We start from the raw sequence: 23,119 nt of genomic DNA, 5'->3' as shown, positions 1-23,119 counted from the left end.
GCGACATACATTCGTGTTACATAAAATATGGCAAATTTGTACAAATTCTATGGAGATTCTGAGAAATGCAGACGAAGAACACAGCCAATTTTCAAGAAGACAAAAAATGCCATTAGAACAAGATGTTTGAATGAGAGACAAACGAAAAACAAAAATAACACTTAACTAAGTGAAAAATGAAAACAGAAACATTTCATTGGGCATTATCATTTGTTATGGACTTGTTGTTCATATTTATGTTCTCACCTAAACAGCAACTGTTGCAGACTTACACTTTATGAGACATAAATTTGTGCCAAAATATTGAGTTCGGCATATCTCACTCGGTGGTGGCGAAAAATTCCCACTTTGCAATGAATATTGCGATGAGTTTTCGGAGCTTTATCATCACTATATCACACTGTAGTACATTATTTGACTGTGGTGTCTGTGTCATAAACAATCGGTCGGTAATATGTTTCAGTCAAACGACTTTCATACGACAATACTCTGACAAATAAATCTCCAAATTCTTATTATTACTCTCTCTCTCTCTCTCTCTCTCTCTCTCTCTCTCTCTCTCTGCCTCACCCTTGTACATTCAAAGTCATCCAAAGAACATTTGAATTTGAACATAAAATACGATGTCATTATTTATGTCCTACTGTCACAGCTTGGTTTTTCCCATTTTAATGTGCTTATGTTTGAGATCAAATCCATCGAAATATGTTGTTTTTCATATTAAAACGTCTAAATAAATCGTTCGAATCGCATAAAAAAACCTATGAATGAAAAACGTCTTTCTCGTCCGGTCCTTCAATTTTGGCACATTCAAATGTTCACACAAAAAAAAGAGTTGGCATTTATTAAAAATAGCTTTTGATAGTGTTGTTCTTTGGCATTCTTTATGGTGAATATTCCATATTTGAAATGAAATAGTGGGTACTAAATTCACAAAATATGGTAATATTGGAAGCTAAAACAACATGTTCTGATCGCATCTCGATTTCTTCTACCTCCAATTCCAATCACATTTGTTGTGAAACCAACGAAAAAAAAAACGAAACATTTCGGCTCCTTTGCTTGTCGTCTTGTTTGCTTTAAACATTTTTCGTTTAAATTATTCGAGATGATCAATATCTTTTTAGTTTTGCCATTCGTTATGAAAGCGTTTAGTTCTTGAATTAGATGATTTCAATTTGTATAGCAAAATGTTTTGAATTTGTGCAATATTTCAAACGAATGGATGTACTGCTGAACAAAGCGACACTGAGATTGTCACCTACTTGCATTCAAAATGAACCGCATTACTATTTTAGTCGATTCGTTTTTCGGGTCATATGTTTTTTTTTTCTGCTACTATTTTAATCATGATTCATGATTTGATGCATATCGCACGCCAATTCCATATTGTACTCGATTTAAATGTTCATGTTTTCCTCACGATCTTCGCGTAAAACTCGGTTTAATTAAGAATACAACTTGATTAAAAAAATGTATTCACAAACAGAAGAGAGTGATGTGATATTGAGTCATTTTCAGTATAAATGCCCACGTCTGTTCGTGAAGCCTATCAACCAAAAAAAATTGTGTTTGCGCGCAATTTCCGTAAGTGGGTCGAACGATTTCGGCTGTCGTTTTTGCAATTCCAACGGAATCGGTGTTTAATGTAAAGGAAAGTTCATCTTGACTTTTATCACAATCACATTGTTCCTGTTTAATTTAAAATTAATCTTGAATTCAGCATCTTGTGTTGCTTATCCTTACATTTCATCTTGTCGACGTGCACCGACATGAGCACAATTGAAACAACAATTCGATTATTTTAAATGTTTTTCTTTTGGAGTAATGGCTTTTATTATTTATGGCCATTGACCGCTGTTCGAATATCTGCCGATGGAAATTGTGTACAAAAAAAAATGTTTATTTTGAATTAAACTTTAACATTATCGGTTTTTGTTTATCCGAAACAAAAGAGTCACCGATTAAACTGAATCCAAAAGGAATTATAGACTCGACACATTTGTAAAGAAACAAATGAAAAATAAACCCAATCGAATTATTTATTTACTCTATGAGCCGATGTCATTGTCTTCGATGGCGTTGCCTTCGGAATGTGGGCCGGAGACTTATCATCGAACTGATATTCAATTTATTTTGGTTGAATTAAACGTAAGCAATTCGTGTGTAATATATATATATTCAAAACACTGTGTCCAGGGTCAATTCACATCTAAATCGTTCAACGAATGTCAGTCGAGCACAAAATGGTGCGAACCATTTTTGGATAATACATTGACATTCTCACGCAACAAAACGAAAATTTATTCATTTTATTATTGTTCACACGCGTCATAGGCACGATTCGCCATTTATTTGGATTACATTCAACTTGAAAGTGAATTTAACTCACAGGCAATTTGGCATTTTCGTACAGAAAAATACAAAAGAATCTAATCATAAGTGGATTATTTGCTCGAAATTAAAAGACTCGCCTGTTCCAGTTCGGTGGCAATGCGTTTCTGTTATGCGTGTTTTGTTGGATCTTTTCAATTTTTCATCACATTTTATTAGGCCTGTTTTATTCTTTGTGTTATTAATTCCGAGAAATTGATGTGGTTCTTTCGCACGCCGCATACAAATATATCACCTTTTATTACTTCATTGTGGAATTTCGAAATGCTCGAGAAAAAGTATCATCACAGATGAAAAGAGCTTCAACACAGACGAATAAATGAATAAATTTTCGCTGATTATTTGATATTTGTGCGCGGATCTTTTACTTTAGATTGCCAAATCTGTTTATATTTGATGTAAAAAATCGATGTGATACGCATAAAAGCAAATATGGTCGCTGTGGTGATGTCGCAAATTTTGAAAGTATTATCGAAATCGCGCGATAGAAGACTGCACACGTGCTATTTGCATAGCAAAAAGGTGTGACTTTCGATGGAACACATGAGCCAGTCTGTACATATTTTTTTGTTGTACACCTAAGGCTAAGCAAATACGTTTTTTCCGTTTAACTTCGTCATTATTGTTTGACAAAACTTCATTTATTTATTTTTTCCATAAGAAATGCGAATCTAAAAGGAGACTATTGACTTTACACTGAATGAATGTGTTTTGAGTGAAGTCTGTTTGGTTTTGTTACGTGACTTATAAGCTGATTTTACGCAATGAAATCGTCGAAAATTTGTCACCTGTTCCTGTGTATCGATATTCAATATTCATACACAATTCATGCGAATCGATACCTGATTTGTATTCACATATTGAAGCCGGCTTAATTTAAATCGGTGCAATAATCGTGTGCTAAATGTGACAGCCAACGTGGCTCAAGTTTATTTTGGCACTTGAATACATGTCACTGTCAAGTTAATTATCACGATCGCAAATTTATTTATGGTATGTTTATTTTATGAGAGTTTCTTTCGATTGATCGGCTATTTTGGATAACTATTTGCCAAAGAGATGATTAGAAAATTGATGAGCATTGAATTATTCAGAATTTTGACAGGAATTTAATCTAATAGTGACATCGAGATGGTATCGTGAAGCGTTAACGAAGTGATGTCAATCTGCGAACACCGAAATTTGTGCTAATTTTACTGATTTGAATGTCAATCGCGCCAATGTCACATTCAACGTTAATCATACGTTTCAATCTATTAATCATACTTATTTTGGAGTTTCCGTCTCTAAACACAGTCGAACACTACAGTGTTCGAGTACGCTGGTGAAAACGTTTCAACTAATAACCGTAGAGTGTCTGAAACGATAAATATTACTCATTTTCAAACGCAATTTCTTAAAACTGAAAGTTACAAAAACGATCTGTCAAAATTCGGCGATGAAAAATGGAAAATAAAAGAACAAAACGTGAGCTATGTTGATTCGATCCATTGAACTCGACAAACGATGTGGATTTTGTTATTCAAAGGGTTACATGTGTCATTTAGATGGCTTTGTCTGCACTCGTCGACAAACAAACAAAATAAATTCGTCGCAAATGTACTTGTGAATCACATGTTTCGGTTAATTCGAAATGATTCAACAAAAGGGAGTACATTGAATGACTCCGGCAATGACAATTCAATTTTCTTTTGTGCGTCAAAGTCATCTGTTTATTTTGACTACTGTCTAAATAGCTCGGTCACTTTGAAATGAACACTTTAACTAATTTAAATATCAAAATATAATCCATATTTAAATTTTAAATTCCGAATGAGAAAGATGTCATTAATCGCGATTTAAGTAGATCAAAAAAAGCGAGAAAGTGAATTTTGGTTTCGTGAAGCAAGTATAACAAAGATATAAATAAATCGAAATGTTTAAAATGTTGCCATGTGTATCTTCTTTAGCGATGACAAATTCATATTTTTTTATTGACCGCTTCCTACGAATTTTATGCTTGTTCGCATGGAAATGTGTTCCCATTATTTAAGATTTAACTATCCATTTGGCCTGAATACGTACAACTCAACTTCGCTCATGTCAAACACATAAATTTTTCGAATATAAATCTATTGCATAACGATTTGACTGTTGTCCAAAGGTTTAAATACTTTTTACTCGCTGCATACATACCAATCGCTAGAATTATGAGACATAAAAATGTCATTACTGCAACTACATCTTTTCCTCTTTTTTCAGCTGTGTATTTTTCTTAATTCTACAAATGAAGGCAACAACAAGTGCTTCGCCACAATAAAAAAAGACGAAACGTTTATGTCATTTGTACATGCGAATTGATCATCTAATACTGGAAGAGTATGAGCAATTCCTCTAATTTGATAATTTATGCCGTCAATTTCTGCAACACCATCGTTGTGAAATCGAGTCTTTTCTTTTGTCGTTTTTTTGCACTCGCGTATACAATTCAACTTGAATCGAAATCGAAACCGAAGTGCAGAGTATATATATATGGGAGTTACTAACGCCTTTGAATAGTAATAAATTTGATTGTAAACACATAAAATGAATTAACTTGACAATAACTATCTAAAAGATTAATAAAATCTCACCGTATAATAAATGGAAATAGTTTTTTTTTTTTGTTCAATTACAGAAATTGAAACCGACTGTTTTTGTACGCAAAAAAAAAAACTAATTGAATAGTTTAGAGAAAGCGGCACATCAGCGCGATTCGTATTGCAAAATGACGACATAATCAATGATATGTTTGGATTTGTAAATATATTCGCATTATACTTTGTCTCCATTAGTAGTAACACACTTATTTGCATTCGATTTTGCAATTCCATATGATTTTCACATTGCCCCCTTTTGCCCTGACAGCATCTGTGTCAGGTTTTTTTTAGAATGGAATAAATGAATAACTTGGATGTGCATCATATGCAAACCGTGTTGAAATATAATTATAAATCGATGCACAACAAATAAAAACGTACGTAGTTGCTAAGACAAACATGGCACAATGTGTACAAATCGAATGGCTTTGATACAATGGAACCGGTGAATGGATGCATCACATATGAAAATATTAATTGATTCTGGTTTCGTGTTCAGTTAATAAAACATTGTTTATCGATTGCCGATCGCTACAACTTTTTAGTTTCTAATGATATATGCAAATGTTCGCTAAAAGACACTAGCAATATTAATGTTATCGATTTTCCTTGACCAAAGTTGTAGAGCTGAATTTAAAGTTGGTTCGGGCTCGTTTAATTTCGGGACTTGAAATTGTTGACGCATTCAACGAGATGCACAAAAATCACGCTCTGTGCACACTTTCAAAACTCAAAACACATTTTCAAATGTTGTAAACGCTATTAAATGAATGATCAGATTCATTTTTTTCAAATCCCATTAGTGTTCACGTGAATCTTGGATTTCATCTTTCAAAACATTCATTGCGGTTTATACAATATTTTGCCGCGAAGTTGCGAAAACTGAATGGTAACACATATATTTAACCGAATTCAATTGCATTTAATGATGAATTTTCATCGCGGTTCACCAGATCTATCGAATATTTTTTAGAATGGGTAGTTTAATTCCCGTCGATGTCAAATTTATTGTAGACATTATATATAACAATTATCATGAATATTCATGAATTATCACCTATATTTTCTTCTCGAAATTTGAGTCATCAAAACACAGAAAAACTTTACCAGGAACTCGTACATAAACAACTCATCATATCTCACTCATCATTCGGGCGACAGACTATTTCTGTATTTGAGGGCAAATGGCATGTATCATAGGGAGGAGATGGGTTGACCAGCAAATCGAAAGATTTGAAAAGTTCAGATGGGAGACAAAGTTTGGCCGCCAAACCCATCATTTTATAGACTGGGGTGGTACGGCTACGTGTGTGACAGGAGGATTCCAAAAAAAATAAAGATTTCATGAGTTAAATTACAAAATTCAGAGAGTCTCAATTTTGAATAAAAATTATTGATACTGAAATGGATACAATGTTGTTCAAAAGAGAAAACTCAATTTGTGAAATTGACACAAAAATATTCTTATCTTTACTAGTTTGTACTAACTCAAAATCACGACACTTTCAATGAGATCATATTAATGGCATTTTGTAACATTCAAATATAAAATATAATCATTTTTTTAAAGTTTATTAATATTGCCATATTATCAAGGCATTGGAGCAATAATGCGCATTGGCCACTTAAATGTAATAATTTACCGTTTTACTTAAGTAACCGATGCAGTGGCAGCATTCAAGAGGAAAATGGGCACGCGCATCGTACAATCGTTTCACCGATAATATTAAAAGCACAACTGCAGAAATTCCAATAAATTCTCAATTCTAAACGAGGTACGTGCAGTGATTTTTCTAAAGTGATATCACTTATGAATAAGTCGAACGCGCAACGGGAGCTAAATCATCTACTCTCACACTCTGTCGCCGCATACAATTTGAAAAATCATTTTTCCTCCTTCGTAAAATACCAATATGTTAAGATTTCATGTAAACTGCTTGAAATTTGCACTTTTTTCACATTTCATTCGTCTTTTGTGACTGTGATGAAGATGTTTTACATTCAAAGCAGCCATACGCCATCAATACACACAAGACGTGCAACACGCAATTAGTATTCCTCACAAAATTTTTATTACGGTTTGTGAGTGGCAAAAAATCGACGATGGGAAAATGTACCAGAACGTCGTCAGCTGAATACAGTTCAATGAGTGCGAATGAAATGGAACAAGTGGTTTTCGTTGTTCGCATGTTGATAGATGTGCAAATGTGGTGTACATATTTACGACGACGAATATGGTCGAAGCAAGGACGTAATTGAACCATTTTCGGATGTTTTTTTCTCTTTCTCTTTCTCTCTCTCTCCGCCTCTCTTCGATTGTCGTGTATCATTATTATTTATAATGCATTGTACACGTTCATTGCACTAGTTATTGCCTGACGCCAGATGTATGTTTCCTTTTTTGCAGTGCATCGTAAAGATATTGCCGAACGATCTATAGAAACGAAGTGCGCACAAACACCACACTCACTCGCACACACAACAAAGAGTGCTTTTGATTCTTTTGCTTTGAAGTGTTCGTCTCCACAGCGATTTTAATCGAATTTATGATATTCGATGCGCTTGTGGATTTTAGATCATGGACACCGCTCCATAAATATTCGACAATGAATCAGCTCGTGTCGTTTAAGACGTGAATGAAAACAATCAATGCGAGGCAAATAAATTGCATATTCTGACACTTGAAAGAGAGATAGAGAGGAGAGAGAAAAAAGGCACACAGTCAATTTGAATCGGAATGCAGCAGAATAAATTGTTAGCTTCAGGCAATCGATTATCCGATGCTCACATAGGTTAATTTAATGCCTTTTATGTCAAATTGATTGAATGCTTTTCACATGAGATTCATATTGGCGTTACAAAATCAGAATTAGGTCACATTTGAGCAACCGTACATAACGGTAGTTGGTTTGAGTTTTTAGATACTTTTCAAAGCACCAAATCCAATTGAATTCAAGACGATTATACAACGCTGTAATTTTCTATCCACTTTTCGACTGATAACAAATAGGCCAATTTTCTCTTTGCGATATCAAAAGTTGTACGGACCTAATGGACCAATAGCTGTGGGCTTCCTGAAATTCGCAAAGACCAAGATAAATTATATCAGTCTTTTGTAGCCATCAGTCGATACATTTCGTATATGCTATTCATCGCATTATATAATAAAAATGTTCGCTACAATCCGTTCTATGTTCAAAATCCGTCCTAGTCTGTACATGATTTACGAATATATAGTGTGTTTTTTTTTGGTTAAATGCCTGGGAAAAAAGTTCATTGCATAATAATCGTGCAATATTCCATTTTTTGTGCGTCGCATTTTCGTTAGACGAATTACATCCAGTTCGCATAATAAACGTCCACCACGAGTCGCTTGCTGAGTATCGACATTTTCACATCTCTACAATATGCCACATTTCGAATGACTCATTTCACTTGCACACGACGCGATGTAGTTAAATATATTTTCGTTATTATACATATACAAACAAGACCGCCCATTGAGATTTCTCACTATTCATTGTATCCATATCCAACTGTGTTCTGCCTGAAAGAATTCACTTAAAAATTGACTCAATTAACAAAATCTATTGGCTCATGTTGAACACGAAAAATTGAATAATTCCATCGTGTAAGCCTTAACATTTGTGGTAAAATTCAAAATAAACACAAAAAAAAACAATCGGCAAATCGAAATTTAAGTAGCTTTTCATACTGTAATAATCCATATAATGAATCGCACTAGCGAATTAATGAATCAATGGAAATAATTTTAACACTTTCAGTTGACGATTGAAATGTGATTGCTTATTGGATTCAATCTAAAATTATGAATGAACAATAAAAAATAATTCTTTAAAATTCAATAGAAACATCCGTTCAGTTATTTCTTTTCGAAGTATATGCACTAATTTAGCTTAACTGAAGCAAATCAAATTCGCATGCTGTTAACTTTTTACAATGTTCGATGTTTAATTGATGGGATTACAAATAATTATCTAGTTTTTCCATTCGAATTCAAGGCTTGTTAAAAAGCCGTTCCAATGGAATTAAGTGCCAATATGAGTGATTTAAGTGTATATTAAAACATTTTAACAAATCATTTATCCAACTTGATTAATAAAATCAAGAGCATTAATGCATTAAAGATTAAATTGAATCTAATTGCTGTTTCATTTTCGCTACTTAAATAGCTGTTATGTTTTTCATGTTAACACATAATAATATACGTTTGTATTCGCACAGCACGAACATAAAAAACAATGATAAATTATTGGCGGGACCTTACCTATTTGGATAAATAACGTAAAATCTGAATATGGCGCTAAGGATTATAGGAGTTCGATGACCGAATAACATTTTCATCGACCTTCCTTCAGCATCTCTCTTTTGCATTCGAGAATGTATTTTCTTGTTTTTATACAACCGTTGTAAGCTGTATTGATAAGACGTAGATCAAACCCTTAAGAAAATGCCTTTTAAAGCTGGTTGGATGATTTTCAAATTTAATTTCACAAACTTTAAGAAGAAGTTGAACAAGCCGCACTGAAAAAAACTCACTCCATATTAAAATGCTCAACTCAAAATCACTCAATTGAGCTACCACTGGATGTAATATTGTAAAAATGTATTAAAAAACTCCTGCATGTAGGCAATTCGTTATCCAGTGCAGAAATTCAGTCAAACACTTAATCGTATTACTTAAAGTGCCGTTATTCGGCAAAGTTTTAGTTTATTGATCTAACTTTGCCTTCAAATATACACAACTGTTTATAGTTTTTTACAAGACAAGATAAACCGAATAAAAAAGTGAATTAAAAAAACTTTTGCTTTCGACAAAATGAAATTTATGTTGATTTGTTTCCTCGTTTTGTGTAACAAATCGGAGAGCATAAAAACTATCGTTTCAATGAAATTGAATGAAGTTTAATCAAGAGCGAGAAAAAAGTGTATAGCTGTGATTTTGAATCGGTGCATGTACGTGTGAACAAGCGATTAAATGATTAGAAAACCGTTTTGCTTGGCATTTTATCACACCATTAATTTATATTTATACACACACATACACACGGAAAAGCGTTCAAATGCAGTCGATTGTAATATGTTACCAATTTCGCCGAGCAATTTTCGCCTGTACAATTGGCTTTCAGTTCAGCAGCAAATCGAAGGAAAGGTGGCGATAAAATGATACAATGGCGCACACAAAGCAACGTGCAACCATCGAACAATTGTTGTTGAAAGATAAATTTATGTGTGTGACTTTTATGATACTTAATTTTGTTTGTTTACAATTAACAAGCCAATTTATTGAACAAAACTATTCGGTTTGGTGTGGATGGTGTGGAATGCAATTGGATCGAATGAGATGGATTATATATTATGCTTTTAAACAATTGTTTAAATGACTCGTTGATCTCAGAATTGTTTCAATGGTGCATGCCGCATGCGGTTGAACTTAACACGGATTATTATTTTGATTAAATTTATGCATTTTTTGCTGCTGCCATTTTTATGGGTTTGTTAGCATTAGCTAATGCCATTTCGTCGATTTGTCTCCAGCTATTTAATATCAAACATTTAATTATAAGGTGGCGGAAAATGGCGGCGGTTTGCACAATTTAAAGCCGTGAAAAGTGAAAATGCCGCATTTTGAATCAATACCATTCGCATTCGCTATCAATCTGTATGCGGTCGTTTTATTAAACTAATCTGATTAGGCGCACCATAAATGAAATGTAATGATTTATGTTAGTAGCCATTAAAATTTGTGGAATTGTTCGTTGCACATAATATATATTACATAATTAAATCCATTGTTCGACCTTAATCTCGATATTTATGGTCCGGCTGCAAAACAATGGGTGTTTTTGAGAGACGCTTATCGAGTTGCGATGCAAATCTCGAATTCTCTCGAATTAGCAGTGGAAATGATGATAAATAAATCAGGAAACAAGTCATTTTACCGAACCATGAAAAGTGTATGATTTGCAACAATGTACGATTCTTATCACCAATAAAACAGCTGTTCTCGCCACTGCATTCGTGCTGCTTCTTCTTTTTTTCCGTGCGCAAAATCATTAGAACAAAGTGTGTGTAGATAAGATTGATGCAGAGTCAATTAAAGTGTGAAATAAAACTGCACGGTGTACAGGGTCGTTATCGTGATAACAATTTATGCTACATGCTCTTTCCGCTATAAAATTCACAATATAACTGGAAGAAGCAAAAAACAACAACAATAACATCATTATTTTGTGAATTCTAAATCATTTTGCCCGTGATAAAAGTTGAAGTTGAGAACAGAAACATCATTAAAATATATATAACATGATATTGTTGGTTTAACAATGTAAAATCAGGCGCAATTTGCATACTCACAATTCAACTGAATCCGAAAAATAAGCGATTTGTTGATTTTCATTTGCATTTTTTGTTTGTACTCTCATTACAATTATTTTTTTTTATTGTTGTACTTACAGGTTATTTCGCTGTTGATTGCACTAAGTAAGGTCATGGTATTTTAGTTGAAACAAAGTATCATTCTACCGATAAAATTACTGTCATTGGCGAAACTGACATTGTTGCCGTCCAATAACACGTTCGAGAAAATAAGTAAAAAAACGAAACAAATAAAAATAAAATGATTGAAGTGCCATCGTCAGCTGACAATGAATCTAATTCCAATGTGTTGGCCGTTCAAACGTACTCGGGATTGCATTTGGAACCACCTCAAACACTGAACGTGGTAAGTCACATTTATATTAAAATTATTTTGTTAGCATTTGAATTGACGACCATTTCGTTTGGATAATAAACAAAATATCAAAAAAAAAGTTTTAATTATGATTTTGGATCAAATATGCATGCACTGATTTATTTGTTGGTTGCCATTGCCAATAAAATTAACACATGCGGAAAAATGCAGTGAATTTATGTTTGAATTCCCGTTGAACTTTGTAGCCATTAGACACTGACAATCATAAAAAAAACGCTACACATATTTATGCATCGATGTAATTGATAAGCCCAAAACCCACATTCACCGCATAATTGTTGGCTATTTCATTTATTCAAACGAATGGTCGTTGTGAAAAATGCACTTTTTCCAGCTTATAAAAAGAAATAAATAGTATTGTGGTTACTGCTGCCGCTGTTGCTGCTGTCGCTGCTGCTGCCGTCGTCTGTTTTTTCATAATAGCGAGAAGAGAAGGAACATTCATCGACATACTTATTCATTAGTTTATATACATTTATAGTTTATTGTTCGGGAATACAAATCTATCGAATATATCATTTTGTTATTGGTTGCATTTTTTATGTATGTGTGTGTGCGTGTGTGAGTGTGTGCATGTTCTCGAAATACATAAATTTCAAACAATTTGATCTCGCGGACAGGTTATCGCTGTGTGCAAAGTCGAAATGCCAAAATGCCAAAATTACTATTTTGCATAGATCTCAAATCCAATAATGGATACATAGCTAAAAAAATGTGACTATTTTATCGGGTTTTTATGGCCCGTGTATACATATGTTTCAGCATAAATACAACTCGAAATACCAACAAATTCCCTCTTTATATGAATTTATAGTAATTTAATCACGTACGTTAGGTGGGTTTTTAGTGCTATTCTATACTTAAATTACATAGTGCTGTGATCTGCTTTTGAGTGCTGTGATGAAAAATGTGCATGCATTGAAAATGATTCGTGGCCACTTATCTGTGATCTTTATTTTCATTGAATGAATGTGTGCGCATTTAAATTTGGAGAGTGAAACGGAACAGAAATTAGAAAAGAGAGAAAAAATTTGGTCGTTGAAAAAACACATCTCGTCTCGTCGAAAACTATTTCGCTTTTCATTTCAATGCATCGACATGAATGTGTGCATTGCGCGTAATGATCGTTCTATCGTTCATGTCTTTGTCAGACAGTCGCGCAACAGTTAAATGCTTGCGTTCATGCACTTCACACAAGTTTACCTGATTTTTGATTAGCGTGTGCTTTTTTTTCCATACTTGTTGAAATTGTAGCAAGTAAACTATGGAAAATTGCATCGCGCGTTCACTAACTACCATACATTCTTATCTGATGGAAATGAAAAATCGTAAACTCTCAACACATACTCACCTTTAGCAGTAACGTTGTATTATTTTTTTTATAAATGGTAATGTTATATGCGTGCTCGCGCCATATCATATTTTAATCGTAATTTATTATATTGCTGATTTTCTGCTGAATATTTTCTATAAAATGTTGTGAGAAGGTGGAGAAAAAAAGTGGCGCACGTGAAAGCGTCCGATTCTTCTGAAGTGAACAGAACACTTGCACATACATTGATTTCAGTCGAAACTATTGAGTTTCGAGCCATTCCGTTTCTATTGTTTGATTTAACACAAGCATTAAGAAAACCAGAGCCGCACATCCAGATGCAATAGATAAACTAGTCTAATTGCGATTTTCTGCTATTCCACCAGCGACCGTCTCGTAAATGGAAATTCTTCAAACCGACTCGATGGGAAAATGTTTATCGCAAATCCATATTTGGAGTGTGTTAGTTAACCGGCGCATCGAAAAACAACCAACAACTTATAACAACATCGACGACAATTATCGTCGATTAGTTAATTTCATATCGATCTGCTTTTTTTGCAATATTTGTTTTCAGATTTTCCTTTATGTTCAATTGAAAGATTGGATAAATTAATTGCTTTTATTTTCTATGAAAAGAAATGCCGCCTAATGTATCGGTACATTGACCGTGAACCATTTTCTTCGGTTTGTTAATACGAAACGATGTATATGCTACTGAATCACGAGTCGTACATTGACATTTTGTCGCGAATAAGTGAAAAATTTAAAGAAATATGAATGGAGTAGAATAAAAACTACTTCTCGAAAAATGTTTAAACACGAAACCTAAAAAAAACTTTCAATGAAAAGTGAATCAATTTTTTTTCGTCCAATTGAAGTGAACCAAAAAAAATTTGTTCAATAAAAGTGAACCCAAAAAAAAAATTCATTTTAGTGTATTTTACACTGAAAAAACCGAATGAAATTTGTTTTTTGGTTCACTTTTATTGAACAAAATTTTCTTGATTCACTTCAATTGGACAAAAAAAAATTGATTCACTTTTTATTGAAATTTTTTTTAGGTTTCGTTTTAAAATAGCAATTTTTCGAAAAGTAGTTTTTATTCTACCCCATTCATATGTTCCCATTGTTTCGTGGTGGGTGTGTTTTCCAGCACTTGTTCAACGTTGGTGATAATTGTTTGCTTTTAACGATTTCGAAATTGTTGAATTGCAAATGCAATAAACAAAATGAATAAAGCGGCACATTTTTCGGGCCAAATTTTTCTTTCAAAATCGTATTTTGACATAAACGAATCGTGCACGACATTTAGTTGTGAAATTATATCTGTCAATATAAGTTGTGAGCAAAAAGAAATTCCCAAATTTGGTTTCAGCGCATAAAATGTATATAGGAGTGCAATATCGAGTGCAAAATGCGGCGCAATTCAAAAAGCCACAAAAAGAGCAGAAAATATGTGTGTGCACGAACTAAATTGATGTAATAGTTCCATTGGATTGTGTTTGGATTTGAAAGAGATACAACACAAAAGTAAACAATAAAAGTGAGAATTCGTTGAGATTATTGTGTTACAAAAATTACTCCGTTGTCTCTTTATGCAGTTAACTACCGCCTGAATAGATAAAAAAGAGTACAAAAATTTGTGTCAATCTATTGATTTTGGATAGAGTAAAATACTCAATTAAAACCACACCCTAGCATTATGATAACCACCATGCAACAAAGAAAAACAACAAAAAGAAACGATAATGGATTCTTTCATGCTTTCGTTTTAACGAAAGGCACGAACGTTTCTTGGGAATTCATTTGGCGAACGATACAACCAGTAAAGTGCAACTAAACTATCGAATATTACTGGTTATGCTTAAGGTCTGCTTCGGCGTGCTCCGTTGTTATATTTGGCGTTTGAGTGCTATTATGACGTAAAGTAACATGACAAAAAAATAAAACCATAAAACTAATAATAAGTAAAATGAGTTGAATTTGTGTAGAGAGTGAAACTGTCGTGTGTCGACTTACTTACTGTCTGTCTGCTTCTGGAGTCATGAGCATATATTGTCGTTTCAACAACAGTCGGTGAATTCCCACAGCTCAAATAGGCGATAAACATGACATACAATTGGCAAATCCAATCAAACACAAAGTATATAAATAGACCGCAAAAACCGTCGTGAATGTACATTTCAATCTGCAGACAATGAGCAAAATTATTCGATGTCCCGTCGCTACACGATCTGTGCGTGCGTGTGAATCGATAATTCGGTTAAACTTCACTGTATACACCACAATTAGCCAGAGTAAATTCAATTTATTCACGCAAACTGCAACAAATGTCAAAGTGAAATATTTTTTTTTTTGCAAATCGCCTGACGAACAAAAATGTCTGTGCAAACTGATTGATCGTTGCTCAAAATCGATTTGTTAGCATAAGTTGTGGCACGTTTTTTTTGTGCTCGTAAATTTTTGTTTTCACATTGTGAGAGCACATAGATTCAGTTGTAATGTTTGTTGATGAATCTCGGAATCGTTGTCATGATGTATTCGCAAATGGAAGCAAGCAACGGGCACATTTCACAAAGGTGGATGGGCCCAGAATTGTTTTATCTGATCGAAGTGAATGATATTTTTATTTATTCACATTTAATTGAAATAACACATGTAATCGATCGATATCGTTTTGCTCAACGATGCATTCAATTGAGTTACTTCTTTTTCGCGTCGAGTCGATTGTTCAGAAATGGGCTGTTGGAACGTAATTCAAGCAAGACTAAGGCATTAGGACCAGCAACACATATTTATTAAAAAATCATTACAAAAGACACTGTTGTTGCGGTTGCTGCTATTGTTGCATACGGTAATTGGTGATGGATGACACGATAGCCCATCGCCGTATGCAAATTCCGATGGTGCAATCGGTTTGTCCGTAAACACATTTCTATTTGAATCTTCTATGAATTGATTGCATGCTGGAAATCCTCAAAGGTGCAGCACCATCAAGCCAAACAAAAGAGAGTAAAAAAACGGTTATCAAATATGCATGTCTTTGTCCTCGTTGTGAAGGCTTTTGCATGAATGTTGCTCTTCTAAGCGGCAGCATTATCCAAACGAGATGCCCATTTGGATTACGACATTTTGCATGCACGTTTTGCAAACGATATTCACACAAATTCCATCGAAAGCAAATTAACTCGATCACGACGCATTAAGAGCTGAAACATTGTACAGTTGGCGTGATGAATGTTACGAGTCATAAAGCACCCAAGACAACTGCCACTAAGCTCCAGTACAATGGAGCATCACAAAATGTGTACTTTATTTTAACGTGAGCAGAACATCTGTTTCCACTTACTTCGTAAGATGGTATGGAATGGGCAACCAGAGCCTCTTTTGCAGAAGTGAATCGTCAGTGCATGTTAACTGGTGTGGTGAAGAGGAAACACCAGCTAAAACAAACAATCGTCGCATTCATACTCGCATACACTTACTTTGGACCGAATGGTCAAAGAAAGCGAAAGTAATTTCAATGTCTGAGCCCATGAAATGGTGAAACATTTTCCAAGGCTTGTAATGAGCAAACAAAAATGTGTAATCAGCTACACAGCCTTCTGTGGATTTTAATTGTTGAACTTCCGTCAGAACGATTGCACGATAAGCTTATTACAACCAAAATAAACATGGAAACGATCTCAAAATCAAAGACATTTTCCGAACGAAATCGAAATTTAAATGAAATTACAGCAGCTCGCCACAATTCGTCCATTTACCTTTTGTTTTTGGAATTTGGTATTTACGTCGTACATTCATGTTTGAAATAGTGCGCGATTAGCGCGCGGCGCATTTCCATGTATTTCAAGATGCTTTGGCTTGCTTGGGAATGAACGATAATAATTTGCAGTACGCACATTGATACAGCACCGGTACTGCCCTATAATTATCATTTTTTACTTTTGCTTATTACTTCGCACATAATTTAACACGTAACCACCTCATATTTACGCCTATGCGACGAAGATCATATTGCATTTAGAACGATAATCGGTTGTGAAGAGTGTGTGCGCGCGCACACACTGGACACACAATAATAAAATATATGGTTGTATGTTGGTTAAGTGCCGTGCGGCAAAAGTAAGCAACGCAGAAAGTGCGGCTCATTTCACAAGAAATGAATCAATCGATCGAAAGTGAAAAATCGTAAAGTGTTTTGAATTGTACGAAAAAGCAGAACGAAACAAATCGCGCATTCTAGATCGAATGAGTACTTCTCACTTCTTTATCATTGCCCATATTAGGTAAAATAGAAGTTGGCAAATGGTCAATAAATACAGAGCAATCGAGAACGAGAGGGAAAAAAATGTGCTCGACAAAGAATTGAACACAAAATCGATTTACATCCGTAGCGAACCGAATAGCGTACGCCAATAAATGCAATATCGTAATACCAAATGCGAATGGAACATGTGAGATTCAGCGATTCGACAAAGTCTCACCAGCCAAAGAATCTCATTGATTTATGAAAATTCTAGAAAGAGAGAAAGGAGAGAGCGAGAGACGGAAAATAAAACCAAAACACCAACTCGATTGCATCACATCAATTCACATGAGCGATACACACAATATTATAACAGCTTTGTCTATTGATTCTTCATCAAAAGTGTTCACTTCGATTTGTGTGCACTTTTTTTCTTCTCTTTTTGCCAACATTTTTTTTTTCTTCTTTTCACTGATACAATCGTTGTGTGCATTCAACATTGATGGTTAGCTCACTCGATTTTGTGTCTCTACACAATAGAGAAGCGTTGCACTGTTGTTCGGCTAAATATTTCGACCGATTTTCGTTTTAGCACAAAAAAAGTTCAATCGAACGCACGCTTTTGTTTTGTATTGCAGCGCCAAAAGTCTTTCAGTGCAAGAGCAGTTAGTTTATTAATAGCGTAAAAATGGTGGGTTGGATTGTGTTTGAGTATGAGTGTGTGTGTGTGTCGGTTTATTATGTTTAGTGGATGCGCTGCCGTTGATGATTACATGATAATGTTGAACGATAATGAACCTTACCTCGGGCCATTATTCAACTGAAACTGATCAAATCGGGCCGAAAAGAGCGAAAGTAAATTCAAAGATGCTATTAAATTCATAATTTAGCTGAATCAAATGAAATAGATGGAAATTAAATACTGCAAATAGTACAATAAGTACATGATGTTTAGACACAAAAAGCAACGCCAAAGTGCCTTGTCATGTGCACAACACGTTCACAAACAGCAAAAGAAATAAAAACACGATGGAGAAAAAAAACGTTAAGAAAAAAAAATGGCCATGAGCGGTTGAACTTTAGGAATATCGCTTACTATGGGCATAGAATCGATTCATTCACTAGAGAATTTGTTGCTTTGTACCTTTTTTTGCCAACATAAAAATGCAGATAAATATGTTAACACCAATGAATATGATGGAAATACAGAAGAGTTATGAGCTTGAATCGAAGAACGGAGCAAACGATTTTATTTTGAGATTTGTATTTGGTTGGTGTGTGTGTGTGTTTTTTTCTCTTTCGCTGCAATTCGTTTTTGTTTGAAATGCCAGGCCCAAATACACGATCATTATATGATGAGAATTTTTCTGTCTCAGAGACAAAAAACACTGATCCTCATGCAACCTGCAAATTGAATTCGCCAAGCGCACCAATAAAAACTCAAGCATTACAGTTGTGTGCTGTTATTTTTTTGTTTCATTCTTCTCCGTTTGCATCTCTCTTTCTCCTGCTGTCGCTCGATATATTCCATTGCAACAAGACACAATTTGCTAAGGCAGAGAGCAATTTAAATGCAAACAAAAAAAATCGCTATCCCGTTGCTTTAAATGGTTGCGTATTTGCTTGGTTTGTTGTTTCGGTTGTGAAAATTGTTGTTGTTGCTGTTGCTGTTATACGTGTGAGTTTTTGCTTAGGCTACAGTGGAGCCGACGCTCTGATGCAATCGAAGTTGAATATGCAATTATTTTATTTTGTCGTACATAAATTTATTATGGTTTTTATTGAATTTAAATACACTTCCACTAAGCAGAATGCGAACCGTGTTACAATTTACAATCAACAGCATTTGTTCTTTTTTTGTTATTTTCTCCCGTCATGGTTTGGTGTGGCGTTTGTTGTCAGCGCTATCGAATGAAAAAAAGAGAGAGAAAAAATGCATTGCAGCGCCATGCTATCGTGATCATTTTTTATGCTATTTCTTTCATTTGTTGAAATACAAATGCTTGGGCAGAAACGAAGCACATCGTTTAGGTTGAAAATTATATGGTTTTGATTTTGACACTGTTTCTTTATTTATTGTCGTCGTTTTGTTCGTCTTCTTGTTTTCTATTTGCATAACATACCGTTATACGTAATGAGATGTTTTGGGCGCACACACACACTCACACATTTCATTCTATTTTTCAAATGTGTTTTGGAATGTGTAGTCTCAGCAAATTAGAGGGCTTTTTGGTGAACAAAAAAAGTCATTTCTCTTGCTCTCTTACTCTTTTGAAGCTGACTGCACCGAAAATTTGTATACTTGGTTTCGGATGGAACCTTTTGAGCGCGCCGATTCAAAAAAGAATTTATGTGGAAATAGTTTAATGATTGTACGTAGGTGTTTTTCCATATAAAATGATGACTGCCTTGATTTTTCCAACATGCTGCCTCAAAACCGAGTTTTGATAAATTGTTTCTAATTATATGGCATTTTATTATAATGAAAATGCGATTTTACGGCTCGATCGATTATATTGATTATAACTAATAACAGCTTCTTCATGAATAATAATTACAACCAACAGAATTATATGTTAATCATCTCGGTATGTTTTTTTTTCTTCTACTACCACCTTAACTCTAAACAGCACATGTGTTTTTTTTTCGTTTGTCCAAAAATATACACGCCGGAAGCAAAATGCCAAAAATTAGTCAACAATAAAAAAAATGAGTTCTCGTTATGAAAAAAATCTCTTACTGTTTTCCATCCAATTTGGATGGCGGATCGATTTTGCATTCAATTGGCAAACATGAATCGTTCAACTCTGAAAGTTAAGCATGTACAGAATTATAAATCTCAAGCAAAACGTGTATATGTAATCGAGTGTATCACTGAATCGAACATTAATTTATGCAATAAGAATAATTACTTGCCAATGTATCGACTTGCCATGTCTAATAATAATCGACAACAAAAACTCAACCGAACATATCATCACACAATCATGCAATTAATCTGCCACAAAAAGCAGAAAAATTGATTTTAAAAGCGTAAAAAAAGCAAAGAAGCGTTTGATGCCCAATTTGTCGTATACACACTACCGAATAAACACAATCTTGAAGAGCCCGGAGAATGCGAACGGCGCACCAGGCAATCACTGTTGCTTTTCTTGCTCTTGCCGAGCGATGAAACAATGAAACGTTGCTGTTTTAATTAATTAGTATGCATCGGTCGACATATAATTTCATTCAGCACAGTATCTGAGTAATTTATTTTGCATTGTGCATAAGTACATCATTAATCGTTTCAATGTGAGTGTGTATTTATTATTCTTATTTGATTTGCGTATTTGATTTTCATTGCTTCTTGATTTGGTTTTCTTTGGAATTCGATTTGCGGCATTGTGTTGATCTGCCATTTGTTGTGTGTGTGTATGTGTGTGTGTGGCCAAAGACAAGAGTCTATATTGCAAACTGCGTTTCGCATGTACATTGTATTGAAAAAGGCAGGCGAAGTGGATGGATCAAGCGATGAAGCGCGCACAAACGGGCCTTTGCCAAAGAATGAGTCATAAACAAAAGCTACACGTTTCGCTGTTTTTTTTCTTCTTCTATCTAGTGATGCTATTACTATGAGAGCTCACATAAATCCACTCGAAATACAGTGCTGATGCTGCTTTTTGCAATGCACGTTCAGAGTATGATTCTTACATTTGGCTTTGTCTATTGAATTTCAAATGGAATTTCACTACTACGGTTGAAGAGACGAAAAAAAAAACCGAACCATGTAAATAATACATCGCGTTTTACATTAATCCACATCGGTTGCATAGAGTACCACAAGCAAGGTTTGCCTGGCAAACACATACTTGTACACAGGCGGACATCACGACGTATTTTTACAAAGTGCGAAGCTTTTGTTTGTTGTTGAATGTGTGTGTGTTTTTTTCTCTCTCGAAGAGCTAAGTTTGTAAAAAGACGAAAAGTGGATATGATACTCTTCACAACTCCATGGTATTTACTCTTGGCGTGTGTTTATGTGCTGTAATTCAGCATTAAATGGTATCAAATAATTGACTTTAGCGAACGCTCAAAGCTACACAAATGATTTTTCAAGCATTCGGTTCATATGAGCACAACGTGCTGTTTTTTTTATTCTTTTTGCAGCCAATAGCAATTGCAATAGAGTTCGACAATGCAGCGAAAAAAGAAACTGAAATCACATTCAAGACGTGGGCTGTGCTCTCAAAATTCATTTGAATCATCAAAACAGAGACGGATGGATAAATCGACGTATATCGAGAAGCGCCAATATAGTTTCATTTCGAATAAAGTCCATTACTTTTTCAACTTTGGACAATAAACTTTACAGCGATTTTTATGTTCAAAGTTTTCTTTCTGCACTGCGAACTTTATTTTTGCTTCCGATAAAAACTTTCATCATTACTCCAAATAGGTAAGAATGTGCTGCGATCCAGTGCATCAGAATAAAAGTGCCACTTGCTGAAATCTCGTGCTACAGCGATTCGTGTAATAAACCATCGCACGTATTATTACATCATTGCAAAATGCACATGAGTACGAAAGTTATGGTGAGAAGTAGAAAACAGATAAAGATAATGCGAATGAGGCGAACGGTGTGTCGGATTGTTGTTGGTGTATGTGAGCGAGAGAATTAAATGAATTTAGAGTAGTGATGTTGTTGGTTGAGAGGCAAATGTAGATATTTTTCTTTTTCGCGCTTGCTAGTTTGACAGAATCGACAAAATACTGAACAACAACAAGAGAAACAATAAAAAAAATATGGATATATAGCAATTGTTACATAGTGCTATGGGTATAATAAGATCGGGCCTGACTTTGACGGTGTGTATACAAATCGAACATGAACATGATTCATTTGTATGCGATCGCTTTTGAAAATTACTCTCGGCTCAAATGATTTCAAGTCATGCACAATAGCTTGGTTGCGCGCAAACAAGCACGTTTTCTATAAAAGCGTTAATGTGCATACTACAAGCACGCACACAAATGCGCAGTTTGTTTATTTTTGCTCTCTACCAAATGTACGATATCCAGTCAATTCTGTTGTATTTTCGTCTTCTATTTTATACGTTCGCAACTTCTTCTTTTTCGCACTTTTTCGAAACAGACTTTTTTCTCGGTGCGATTTGTGTGAGTGTTTGATGGGACTCGGTGTGTTAGAGTGAGACAGAATCTTACTATTTTGTCATCAGAGCTCTGTTTCTCTTCTTCTTCTCTTTTTAGCTTTATTGTACTGTGTGTAAGTCGTGTGTGTTTTTTTTTGTTGTTGTGTCTTGCGGCGGAAATTTTCATTTCAAATTCGTTTTCAGTCTTGGCTGGTATCAGTACACAAAACGAAGTACGTTACAACGGAGACACACAGTTTACGTAGTCTTTGCCCGTTCGAATTCGCGCTCTCGTCATTACTGTTGTTTCTGAGTTCTGTTTGTGCAGTTGTTTCATATTATGTGCTCTGCCGTCATCCGAATTGAAACTATCAATTGGGAATAAATCCGTAAAAAAAACAGCGCGGCATCCAACGACGAATCCAAACGAAAGAAAAGTAAGAAAATTCGTGACGGTGAATGAATGTGTGATTTTGTTTATTGAATCACTCGAGTCGCGATTTACAGATATTGAGATTCATTCAGTTGTTCGCTGTGATTCTAAAGTAAGTGCCGATAGCGGATTGTGTTGTAGCAGGTGGTTTTCCGCATTATTTTTTTTGTTTTACTCGCGTTGACACAGTGTTTATTTATCTC

The 23,119-nt window shown here is 34.6% G+C and overlaps 1 protein-coding gene across 4 annotated transcripts in view; it reads left to right on the top strand.

The window, feature by feature from the left end:
* LOC116344908 overlaps window positions 1–23,119 on the top strand; it is an 89,578-nt gene that overhangs the window by 1,486 nt on the left and 64,973 nt on the right. For 2 of the 4 annotated variants that reach the window (XM_031773770.1, XM_031773769.1), the window contains exon 2: window positions 11,492–11,757. In XM_031773770.1, coding sequence (XP_031629630.1) covers window positions 11,653–11,757 — 105 coding nt within the window. In that variant the 5' untranslated portion in view covers window positions 11,492–11,652. Of the gene's footprint in view, window positions 1–11,491; window positions 11,758–22,721; window positions 23,029–23,119 lie in introns of those variants that run through there. The other 2 variants (XM_031773768.1, XM_031773767.1) reach the window with 2 other exon arrangements.

This window comes from Contarinia nasturtii, unplaced genomic scaffold, assembly GCF_009176525.2.
Source record: "Contarinia nasturtii isolate CC-2019 unplaced genomic scaffold, AAFC_CNas_1.1 Cnas_scaffold_1182, whole genome shotgun sequence".
Classification (NCBI taxonomy): Eukaryota; Metazoa; Arthropoda; class Insecta; order Diptera; family Cecidomyiidae; genus Contarinia; species Contarinia nasturtii.
Note: the sequence above shows the minus strand (reverse complement) of the source record. Positions and strands in the feature narration are given on the sequence as shown.